At 42.0% G+C, this 12,384-nt stretch overlaps 1 protein-coding gene across 2 annotated transcripts in view; it reads left to right on the top strand.

Annotated features, from left to right (window-relative positions):
- The first annotated feature begins 5,344 nt into the window (after positions 1-5,344).
- The window catches only part of MTMR6 (myotubularin related protein 6), a 29,046-nt gene continuing 22,006 nt past the window's right edge, over positions 5,345-12,384 (top strand). Inside the window, exons 1-2 of one of the 2 annotated variants that reach the window (XM_074958581.1) lie at positions 5,345-5,473; positions 11,861-11,977. In XM_074958581.1, the coding sequence (XP_074814682.1) occupies positions 5,450-5,473; positions 11,861-11,977 (141 nt within the window). In that variant the 5' untranslated portion in view covers positions 5,345-5,449. Of the gene's footprint in view, positions 5,474-5,844; positions 5,983-11,860; positions 11,978-12,384 lie in introns of those variants that run through there. The other variant, XM_074958572.1, reaches the window with a different exon arrangement.

Below are 12,384 nucleotides of genomic sequence, written 5' to 3'. Positions count from 1 at the left end.
ACAATGGGTTAGGAACTGGCTAATTTGGTGGATGATGATGGGTTGTTCAGAAAAGAGAACTATTAAGTGTGGGGGAAGATTCTAGTGGATTTTCTCAAAGATCAATTTGGGGAGTCATTGTTAATACAGAGAATTGGAATATTATACAGGAAACATTGGATGACCTTAAGGACTGTAGTAATAGAAATGGAATGAAATTTAATAGCACAAAGTGCAAAGTCATTGCACTTCCTGACTAATAACAAGAAATTTGGATATGAGCTGGGGGTTCATCAGTGTATTAGCTGTATTAGTTGATCACAGGATGACTATGAATCACCAATGTAATGCAGCTGTGAAAAAGAAAAAGAAATATGGTCTTAGGATATATCAGGTGAGGTATTTCCATTAAAAATAGGGAAGTATTAAATGTCATTGTACAAGGCACTGGTAAGACCTCTCTAGGATAAATATTAAATTAAGAATTAGAGTTAGTTTAAGTTTGGTTAAGGAAATAAATATGTGTTGTAAAGAAAGGCCCTAACTAGCAATTAGAAGGAAAGGCCTTGAAAATAATTAATTATAAGGCCAGAAGGAATGAAGTTCGGAGGATATCTGTTTCAAAGAATAATGAGATAAGGGGAAGTTTCTAAAAAGAAGGCGTCTGACTGATAGGGATGACTGCAGATGGTTTTAAATAAAGAGAATCTGTCTTAAAATGAGCCAACATGGCCTGTCCCAACCCACACACCGGTGTTAACACCTATGTGAATCCAGGTGCAATGAAAAAACTGCTAGTCAGCAAGAAGGTGGAGAGGAAAGGCCTAGGGAAGGAAGGAGGTTGTAAATCTTATCGGGAGTAAAACCGGAAATAAGGGTGATCTGTCTCCAATTGACTTTTAGGTGAAGTCAGTACTTGGCAATGACATCTCTTGTTTGTTGAAGAGTATAAAAAGTAAACTCTGAAAGGGTTCATTGCTAATACCTGCCTGACCATGTTTGAGCCGACCAACCAATCTAATTACCCCTGGAGTTAGTTTATTTGTAAGTATCTGATTCTTGATCAAATGTTTATAAATGTTTTGTTACTGCATTGGGTATGGTAAATTGCTTATTATTTAGGCTTGTTCAGAGCAATTGTATAAATACCATTTGGCCTTCAGATTTAATAAAGGAATTTATAGTTAAATTAGTGTTGTGGTAATACTCTGTATAAATATTAATAATTCCAACAACCTCATCTGGAGTACTGTGTACAGTTCTGATCACCCATGTTCAATAAAGATGAATTCAATCTAGAAAGCTGCAGAGAAGGGCTGCTAGGATGATCAGGGAAATGGAATAACTAATAAAAACAATAGAAAACTAAAAGAGCTTGGCTTGTTTAGCCAGCAAAATGAAGGCTGAGTGGGAATGTATGTTTGTTTATGTTTCTGAACACAGCACGCATCACAGGGTCTCCAGTAGACTTACGCAATTATGCAGTTTTACAACTCATCAAAGCTGCGAAGTCAGACAGTACAAAACCAGACAAACGTAGGCATAACATGTTGGGGGTGGTCATTATAGTAATGAAATAGGAAAAGATGTTCCTAAATAGGAAAAGGAGGGAAGGAAGTGACCAGGGAGTGGGAGAAGAGCTAATTAACCTAAAGGACAATGTCGACACAAGGACAAATAGGTATAAACTGGCCATGAATAAATTTAGGCCAGAAATTAAAAGAAGATTTCTAACCATCAGAGGAGTGAGGTTCTGTGACAGCATTCCAATTGGAGTGTATGGGAGGGAACCTAACTAGTTTTAAAATGTAGCTTGATAATTTTTGTGAATGGGATTATGTTGGGGTTGCCTGTAATAGCAGGGGACTGGACTTGACAACCCAGGAGGCCCTTTCAGTCCTGTGTCCTATGGTCTTTGATGATATTATGGTTTCAACCATAGTGTGGAAAGAGCTTAGGTAGCTACTGTGTTCAATAGGTGGATGACTGCTAGTGAACCTGTGAAGACCCCTAAACAAGTACATCTTAGCAAAGTTCCTGGTGTTCTGACCCCCCGAATAGAGCAGCAGGCTCGTCAGTGGACAACTGTTGGTGGCCTGATCCCTCCTCCTCAAGCAGTAACTTTGGAGGAGGTTTCTGGCAGCTCATTTCCCCTGGGGGACACCTCGATCTTTATAGGATGCAGAGCAGTGGATCAGCCTTTTCTCCAAAGCACTGGGATCATCAGAGATGATTCTGACCCTTTTGTCCAGTTCCTTTTGTATGCACAAAATATCTGTAAGAGGGATGACACTGGCAGGTTCAACATCCTTTTCCAGGGATAGTGGGATCTTCAGAAGGGGGCTGTTGATGGCCCATACATCTCTTTTAGCTCTAAGAGGATCTTTGGGGAAGCCAATTGGTAGCTATTTCCCTCACATCTTCCAGAGCATCAAGGATATATATCTATATATTGTTTGTATATGTCTGGGCATGGTATATACTTTGTGTATACATAGTGTTGCCCCTTTTTGATCTTAGCAGCTAGTCAAAATTTTAGGTCCTGAGGTTGTTCCAGTGGGGAGTTGAAATTAATTATAGAGTCAGGTATTTTCTTTGATACAATCTTGACAAATTACAAGGAACGTATAAAGTCTTTCTTCTCTGAATGCAGGAGGAACAAAAAACAGGAGATTGTTTCTTTGCTTATAGACCCCAGCCTCTTTTGCCAGCCCCTGACTCAGAAATCTAGATTTTTGCAAGGTCATACGTTGTGCTTGTTCAGGCGGCCCCCCAGAAAATCCATTGGGAAGTATACAAACAGGTATTTTGAGTATTATTTGGTTCTGGAGTAGTTATTTTTTTATTTAAAACTTTCTTTTACAAGTAAATATGAAGTCATGAGGCCTTCTGGTCGAAAGACACCAAACAGGAAGGAGACTTACAGGAAGTTGGTGATTCATGAGAAGGACACACACACAGAGAAACCCGAAGGTCCTGGTGGAATTGAGAACATGCTTTCGACAGTCAGGAGAGACCAGTCCTCATTTTTCAATATTACCTTGGAGTCTGAATGTATTGTTGATCATTGATTGTCAGTAGGTATATTTTCAAATGTCATGAGCAACTGGTTTGCTGGAGGCTATCTTTCTTCAAACAAGTCTTGAGATGGTTTGATTCAGGCTGTGATGTACTCCGTATCTAGAATTTCAAGTCCTTTTTCTTAGACACTGTTGAAGTCTGAGTTTGATAACATTTATTACATGCCTTGGCTTACTGAGCTGCAGATGTTACTGATGGACATAAAATGATCTAATCCTAGTTTAAAATCCATCTGTAGTATTTGCGTCAGTCTGCAGCTGTGAAATCCTGTGTCATATCTGTGTGCATAACTATGTTTAAATAACTAATATAATAATAATTAATTTTATTGCACTTTTCATTCTCAAAAATCTTTAGGAACTTTGGTCCAAATTCACCCACTCTTGGGAGCAGGAAGGTAGTGACTTGCTGTGCCAGATGGACTGATACATTGGGAAGGGGAGAGGTAGTGTTTCCACTGTTGACTTCCTCAGGGAGGTTCCATCAGAGGAGGACAGCTTTATATTTCATAGAAGCCTCCTGGTAAGAGGTGGTCAGAGGATGCCCCAGGGGACCTTCAACACTGGGGTCTGTCACTGAGAAATTTAACATGAGAACTGGTGAATTTAATAGATTAGTGACTATAACATTAATGGTGTGACACAAAGAGAAGATTTAAAGGTAGGGCTGTCACCTGTGTTTCATGGGAGATGAAGGCCAAAACTTATTTTTAAGAAGCACCACACCATGCTTTATTTGTGATCCAAATGATGTATTACAGCCTATCATAATCTGCATGATTATAATCATGATTATCAGCTTTGGAATTTGCTTCCTGAGTCACCACAGTCTGGACCTGTACTCTGCAAAACTCCCCACTTCCCTCAATTGTTTGGGAAGATGTAGGCTGGTGAATTGGGAATGTGGGCCATAATCCTACCCTGAGGTCCACCTGGATGGATCCCTGCATCTACCCAGAGCTTGTAGGACTGGGGCCTTAATTCTTTCTTTAGATTTTCAAGATGTGTCTCATACTCCAGATGCCTCCCATGAACTAATAAACAGTTATGTTGTAATGTTCAGCAACATAAAATAAAGTGATCTGTATATTGACCTGCTATGTGACATAGCATGTAAAGCACCAAAACAGGGAGAAGTGGGTCAGGGGTACCTCTTAAAGTAAGGGAGAAGATGGGTTGGGGCGGCTAAGGCTCTTGCCTCCTGTAAGGTGTCAGTGCCCCTGAGGGCTGGGTTATTTTACCTAGGGTGCATATCATGGCGGGGTTTGCATTTAGTTGAGGTTTTGGGGAGAACCCCCAGTCTGAAGTGGGGGTAACTGGTGCCTGCTGGGCCCTGCCCTGCACAGTTTTATGTGGTATCCACCATGGTAAGGAAGGTCCTGCTGCTGCGCAGGTCGGGGGCGGGCTCACAGGGCTCCGGCCTTTAACGCGGGGGCGGGTTCAGCGCTCGTCACATCCAGCCTCCCACCCGCAGCGCCTGGGCAGGGCGCGGGAAGAGCCCGATGAGTCCCCCAGTCTCATTTTTCTCCCCACCTCTCATTTTTCTCCCCACCTCTTTATCTATACACTCCCCATTCACGGCCCCACAAAGTCGCGGGATCTCCTGGTTAACCTCCTCCTAGCTTTGGCAAAAACAGCCATTTATAAAACCAGAGAGAGGAGGTTGGCCCATGAAACATCCTGCGATTGTAGGGCCTTTTTTCTATCCTCAGTACATTCACGTATCCGGGCGGAGTTTCTTTGGGCGGCGACCACCGACTCCCTTGACACCTTTGAAGAGCGGTGGGCGCTGTCCGGGGTTCTCTGCTCGGTGACCCCATCCGGTTCCCTCCGTCTAACCCTTTGCTAGGAGGGCCCTATAATACATGGGTGTCTACCCCCCCATCCCCAAACTGCCCACCCCGCAGCCATGCCCATCTTGCCGGGCACTCTCAGGGGGGGGATAATCGGTGACACTGGGCGCGGCACTAGGTAACTCGAGGGGGTGGAAGACCACGAGTGTCGAGGAAGCCCCCCCGCTCTAGGCCACCAGGTAACTCAGGAGGGTGGAAGACCAAGCCCCCCGCTCTGGGCCCAGGCTAGCCTGAACAGTTCTCCCTCCTGAAAGCTGCTGTGTTATACCTTCTGTTTGCGTTGTTTTGTTGCATACTTTGATTTGGTTCTTGATAATTCTTGTAATTGTCACAATAAAATTTTTTTTCTGTTTCAAAAAAAAAAAAAATGAGTCCCCCAGTCGGCAGGGGGCGCTGCGCGGCCTCTTCCCAGGCAGTTCTGGCCGCTCCCTCGCCGACTCCCCCCCGCTCTTTCCAGGAAATGTCTCTAGGTGACGGCGACTCCGGCGGGGGGACGCTGGGCGTAGCGGGGCGGTGGCGGCGGCAGCAGGAGGTACCATGGAGCACATCCGCACCACCAAGGTACCCACCGCCCCCTCCCCGCGCTGCGGGGCCATTGGAGGCCGGGTGCGGGAGGGCGCTGTGGGGGGCCGGGGGCAGTGAGGAGCTGGGTGCGGGGGCGCGGTGGGGTGGTTGGGGGTAGGATTGGGGGTGCGCGGCGGCGCCATGGGGAGGGGACCTTTGGGGAGATGCTGCCGGGAGGGTGAGGCTTGCTCCGCGCTCGGGGCTGCTGGCGAGTCTCTGCTGCGCTGGGAGCGCTGGGAGGGACAGTGGGTACAGACAGAGGGGGCCGGGGCCGGGGCCGCTCTTTGCTGGCAGGATCCTTCCCCACCCCTGTCGGCCTTTGGAGTCGCGGCCGGTTTGGTGCAGCAGGTCTGTGAAATGCAAACAAAACAGAGAATGGGGAAAGTCTCTCCGCAAAGCCACCTCGCCCTCCCTGCCTGTGTTCTCGCCGCTCTGCGCTGACAGGGTTTCCGATGGGAGCGGTCACAGGATGCGTTTTTCCTCCTGTGCCTCCCGGATCACGGAAGGTAGGGATGGAGCAGACTTTCCAGATCAAGTCATCTCCTGTCTTCCCCAGCCAGAGCAGGATATAAGGGAAAATATTCAGTGTACACCCCATTAAAGGGACTTGTCAGCTGGAAATCTAATTATGTTCAAAAGGAGTTAAAAATAGTTGCCGGTAGTTCCCAACCCCCCCCCCCCCCGAGTGTGTTTCTCTGTCAGTTCCTGTGGTTTTACAATCAAATCTTATTTTTTTTTAAATGTTTTCCTTTGCTGGGTGAAAGACACAAACAGAAGTCATGCAGAGGAAATGGTGCAAGTGATTGTGCATCTGATAACGTCTTGTGTACAAAGTAAACAGGCAGAGAAATGGAAACTCTCTTCCCCCTTTCTGGTTTTATGGTTTATTTTTATATGAATAGGGAAAATTCATACAGAAATGTGATTTTTAAATTGATGGTTCCTCTTTAAAGATGACCTGCAAAGGAAAAAAACTGGATCTGAAACAATTTTTAGTTCTTTACAGGCCCTGTCAGTTGTGTTCTAGCTCTACTGGGAACCATAAACAGTCATCATCCAAGCTGATTCATGTGTGGCGATCCATGCGCCAGTGCAGAGCCCAGTTGACTTCAGTAGAGCCCTGCACAGGCATAAAGGACTACACATGCTGGATCATGGCTCTAGTGTAGATAGACTGCCAGCATCTTTAATACCATGTCAATTAGACCTATTCTGAGCAAAGTCAATGACAGTGAAGTGCTGAGTGCTAGTCTACTCTAGTATTTCTAACATTGTAAACACAAATTGACATGAATTATTGTTGTGGTGGGAAATATTTAGAAAATGTCCCTGGTGTAGATGATGATGTCTGCAAAACTACTCCAATGATACCACGAATCAAGAGAGTGAAGGATGAGTGAGAGGATATTTAGTAACTTTTTAAAACTTGTGTGCATCTGTTTTCTAATTTCAGTAGGTCATTCTTTGGAGAAAGAATGCCTTGTTAAAGATTCATCACCCCTGCCCCCTTCAGTTAGTGTGTGAGCTAACAGAATGCATCCTCTGGGACATCTCCAGAAAAACCACTTAGACCAGAGTAGACATTCCAGTTATTTTCCCTATGTTAAAGAAAAGAAGTAAGGGGAATTTAAAATAAACAAAACTTTCGGGCCCTCTTTATATGTTATAAAGAAGCAAAAATGTTCCTAGGCTGAAACTATTTGATGTCTGTGTTTCTGTGGTGTATGGAGTTTTTTGATATGCAGAATGAGTTGTAGTTCAGCCTCCAGCAAGAAGAGAGGGAGTGCTGCTGTCTGCAAAGGCTGCTGAAGACTGCATTATCTGCAAAAAGAAAAGGAGTACTTGTGGCACCTTAGAGACTAACAAATTTATTTGAGCATGAGCAAGTGAGCTGTAGCTCATGAAAGCTTATGCTCAAATAAATTTGTTAGTCTCTAAGGTGCCACAAGTACTCCTTTTCTTTGTGCGAATACAGACTAACACGGCTGCTACTCTGAAACATGCATTATCTGCAGTTCCCCAGAAGCCATCACCTTACAAGCTACTCATTTAATGATCAGGCAGTCTGACCATAAACTGGATTTATAGACATATGAAGGAAGGCGATGATGTCATGTTCCAGTTTTAAAGTACTGTAGTTATAACCAATATTTAATTAAGGGAGCAGGTTATCAGTTTTTAATTTTCTTTATGCATCAGTATAAAACTCATTATGGCTGGGGAGGGTCTGATCAGTCAGCTGCTTGCCAACAAAGCTACATAAATTAAGACTTACTATCTTACTCAAAACTAACATACTAGAGACAAGTGAATAGATTGAAAGGAACATTGTCATTTTAAGTAATGTTTGAGAATTTTGTTTTTACTACAGCTTGTAAATGAAAGTAGCAATCCAGAATATAGATATTTTTACTTTACATTTGACAGGAAACTGGTTTAGCTGGCTGGATTCACCAATTTCCAAGCAGTTATTTTGGCAACAAACCTTCACCTAGCTCTGTGTAGGCCCAATCCCATCGGAATCAATGAGGCTCAGGATGGGCACAGGATTTGACTGTACAGAGTCAATTGCAGGAATTGGGCCTTAGTTTCTCTTGTCAAAAATCAGATGAAGAGAGAAAAATGTAATTTTTAAAAAAGGAAATTTAAATTGTATGTCATGAATTTTTTTGAGGGTGCTTTGTCAGAGTCTAATATTATTTTGAAATAATTCCTGCTAAAATAATTCACATTAAAATGTGGGGTTTAATTGGCAGAAATGACTAAGGTTGGTTATGAAAGGACTCTGTTCAATTATGAAACATGTCTACTAATGTGCTTGCTTTGTTTATTTGTTGTGTTTTTTTTTTTTCAAAATAAACTTTGGAGGATATAATGTGCGTGGGAGTGGAAGAAGGCAGGCAGGCATATACCAGTTGATAATAAATGTAAGCAGATCTATCATGGGAAGTGGGGCAATTAAAATATAAATATCTTGTGAATCTCTTCTGCATAATAGTTTAGGCTGGACTTTGTTCTGACTGTTATGGGAGGCATATTTACTTTTTTAATCTGACTGCTCTTTGGAGATTTTGTTTTTCCACATGGATGGCATAGTAAATGGCTAAACAAACTATGAATGCTGCAAATGGAATCCTGGCTTGAAGGCCGAACTTATAGTGGGTCTAGTGGCAAGAATGCAATGACATGCAGCTCTAGACCAATGGGCTGGCAGTTAGAACATTAACCTGAAGAGGTAATCATGAAGTTCCCTTTCCTTCCCTTTCCAGTCTCAGTAATGAGGCTATTTTATTGTGGATTGAGTTTATAATTGTAAATTCTCTTTGGAACTTTGGAGTTGCCGTTAGTGTTCATTGCTGTTACAGCACATACTGAGTAAAATTTTGTAAAGCACCTAATTGACTTGGGAACGTAAATCCCATTCTCTTTCAATGAGATTTACGCTTTGAAGTGCTTAAATTGCATTTGAAAATGGGATTTATGCTCCTAAATCCTTACATACATTCCAAAATTGTATCCATTGTTCATCTTCGAACTAAACATGCAAAATAAAGATAAAGGGAAGTGTGAGTGAGATGGATTCTATGTGAAGTGGGGTTAGGGGAGCCCAGTCCCTGTGCTTCTGCCTCAGTTCCCCTGGTAGTGCTCCCTTAGTGCTCAGTGGAGCAATAACAGTGGTGCACTGGAGCCTAACCACACAGTCACAGAATATTTAAAGAGCAGCAATTGTTGGGCCCAGTATTCTACCAATGAGAACTGTTGACACATGCATCCAGTCTTCTTATCACTGACTCTATAATCTATAAAGCCATACACATAACTGTGTTCAGCCTGTGGACGGACTTTCCAGTTATGGTGCTCTTGACTTTTTTAAAACAAATCTGAAATGAACTTTACAAGTGTCTGGCCAAGCTTTTACAATGTACTTAGATACTTACATTGTACAGGAGTGACAGTTTGTCACTCTTTGGTTAGCCTAAGGAAATAGTATGGTTATGCTCAGAAAAGAGACTGTGCAAAAATGGCACCATAGATCTGTTTCTTATGTGTATTCCAATTCAAATCTTATTTTAGTGAAATGATTCAGTTATTACTTTTTATCTTTACTACTGTAGAACAATACAGTAATGGGATTAATTTCTGCTTCAAAGATCATCAGTACTTCTGAGTCAATTCCACTGTAGGGTCTTTTACTAGTAATACTTGTCAGAAAGAGTACAACTTGGCTGTTGGATCTCAGGATGAGCTTGCAGGCATGGTATTTAGTAAGGGTGTTGAGGGCAGGAAATCTCTATTTGTAACCTGAGCAAATCTGATATGGAGTCATGGCGAGACAGTAAACCTGGAATGACAGAATACCATTTTTAGTTACTCCTCAGAGTTTAATCACCCTTTAAACACTTGGAAGGCAAGACTTGATTGTTGTATTTTTCTTCTGTGATGTACTAGCCATCTTATTAGAGAACATTCAGACATGTCCTTTGTTATGCAGTCTTTGATCATCACTATCAGTCCCAATCAATTACTCGGCCCTCTCCTGTGACTCTGGTTACTGTAAATAGATTTCATATATTGTTGGGGTGACTGTTTTCTATCCTGCTATTGAAAGCTCTCTAAAATTCTTAGAGACAAGGTAATTTTTTGTCAAAATATTGCTTCCAAACTACTTAGAGTGATGCCCCCTGGCATTTTCTTTGCTGTATATTCTTAATTTGTTTTAATTTTATTTATATTGCAAATGCAGGCCATCTTTTATATTGTATCCTTTTTTTAAATCCCTTTTTCTATACAACTGAGAAACTATGACTTGTTTTAATTCCCCCTCCCCCCCCCTTGAGGTGTGGCATACTGTTAATGGTTCATTAGAACAGTGTGCACACAACCTATCCTTCCCACTGCACTTGACTTTTTTTTTTAAATGGCTTTAGTGGTTTAACAATCAAATCTGTACCATTTGGGGTCATCTAGATACAGTTATCTGTGCCTGCATTATCAAGGTAATATCTAGGAAATGCAGATGCCTGCTTTGCTGATCCAGGGCTCTATCTATGCTGTCACAGCCACCTCTGCTGGGTGCTGATCCTGCTGCCAGAGAAGTGATTGGGCATTGTGCCATTGACTTTAATGGGAGTAGCATTGGGCCCCTAGCAACACAGCTCTAACTTGGCACTAATGAGACAGTCCTGCCAAGAAATAATGAGGACTACACAGACCAGCCTTTCACTGTAGTCCTTTTGTGTTGTGGTATTTCACATATAGGATCATGTAACATTTGTTTCTTGTAAAACAAACTCTATGGAGTTTGTAAAGAGCTTTGTTCACTCCAGCTAAATTGTGGGCTATCTAAAACCCCTTTTTATGATATATTCCTTTATTGGGGTTAAGGATGGGAAGATTTTTGGTTGGGTGCCAGCATGAGAAATCTCTCCCTGCAAGAGCTTTCTAGTCTAAAAACAACTCCTCTGCCATTTTAGGAGAATGTCTTTTTGCTGATAGGTTTCAGAGTAGCAGCCGTGTTAGTCTGTATTTGCAAAAAGAAAAGGAGTACTTGTGGCACCTTAGAGACTAACTAATTTATTTGAGCATAAGCTTGTGAGCTGTAGCTCATGAAAGCTTATGCTCAAATAAATTGGTTAGTCTCTAAGGTGCCACAAGTACTCCTTTTTTTTGCTGATAGTAGCCCTTGTTTCCATTTTACTGGGAGTTTCCAGCTCACTACCAGAGAGCAAGTCATTATACCATGACCTAGGTTTTGGAGGGTGGGAACAGTACAAAGCGAGAGTGAAAATGAAGTCAGGGCAAGTTGGTCCGTGGGCTCTGACAGGGATACAGAAAACCTCAGAAGGAAAAAAAGATGTTAATTCAGTACTCGAGATCTCTACATAATAGGATAATATACTTACTGTGGCTTGAGGATTTGCTGCTATACTTCAGATAGACTTGGATGCTACAAGTTTTCTACTTTAGCAAATTATACCTCTTGCTTTCAAAACGGTTCTTAAATACACCGATCAACCCTAGTGGAAAATAATCCCTAATACGTAGCAGAACAGAAGGTGACTCTTTATCTGAAAAACTTTAACTTTACAGATGAGAATTGAATCTACTTATGATCCTAACCTTGTGTCTTTATTGTGCATTGTCTTGAACGGACGGGATTACCTAGGTTATCTAGCTAGTGTTCCTGGCAAATCAGATTTGTTTGCTATTGCTTGCTTCCTAGTATTTGTCCCATGTAGTTTTAAATGTGCAATGCATTTGAGCTTCCACCACTTTCAAGATTATTCCACAGGCTGGTAGATCTCACTGTCAGGGAAGGTTTTTCACCCTGATGTTCAGTCGTTTTTTACTTCCTGTAAAATGTTTGTTTTTTCCCTCTTACAGGTAGAGCAGGTGAAATTAATAGACCGTTTCAGCACCAGCAACAAATCATTAACGGGAACTCTGTACCTTACAGCAACTCATCTGTTATTTATAGACTCTAGCCAGAAGGAGACTTGGGTAAGGATATCAAATGCATTACCTTGTAGCCTGAAAATACGCAGCTTCTCCAAATGTGTTTTCTTTTCCTTTTTTTTTTCTTGTGCATATGTAATTAAAGAAATAATTAATTGGATATAGTTTCTCTCATATTTTCCCCTACTTCATGATGCACACAAACAATAAGGAACAGATCCATAATCTGTACTTACTGTGCACCAGTGACCAGGCTTAAGTGCTGCATCTTGTCATTATGGCTAATGTCAAACATGGGTGTCTAAAATAAATCCATATTATTTAAGCACTTAAAAATAGCTGCCTGATTTTCAAAGGTGGGAGCTGTGGGTGCTTAGTATCTCTAAAAATCAAGTAATTATGCACCTAATTTCCATTTCTTGTCTATTCAAAGATGGTCATGCCAAATTAGT

The sequence above is a fragment of the Natator depressus genome, chromosome 1 (genome assembly GCF_965152275.1).
Source record: "Natator depressus isolate rNatDep1 chromosome 1, rNatDep2.hap1, whole genome shotgun sequence".
Lineage (NCBI taxonomy): Eukaryota > Metazoa > Chordata > Testudines > Cheloniidae > Natator > Natator depressus.
The sequence above is the reverse complement of the archived record's forward strand: the minus strand, read 5'-3'. Positions and strand labels throughout refer to the sequence as shown.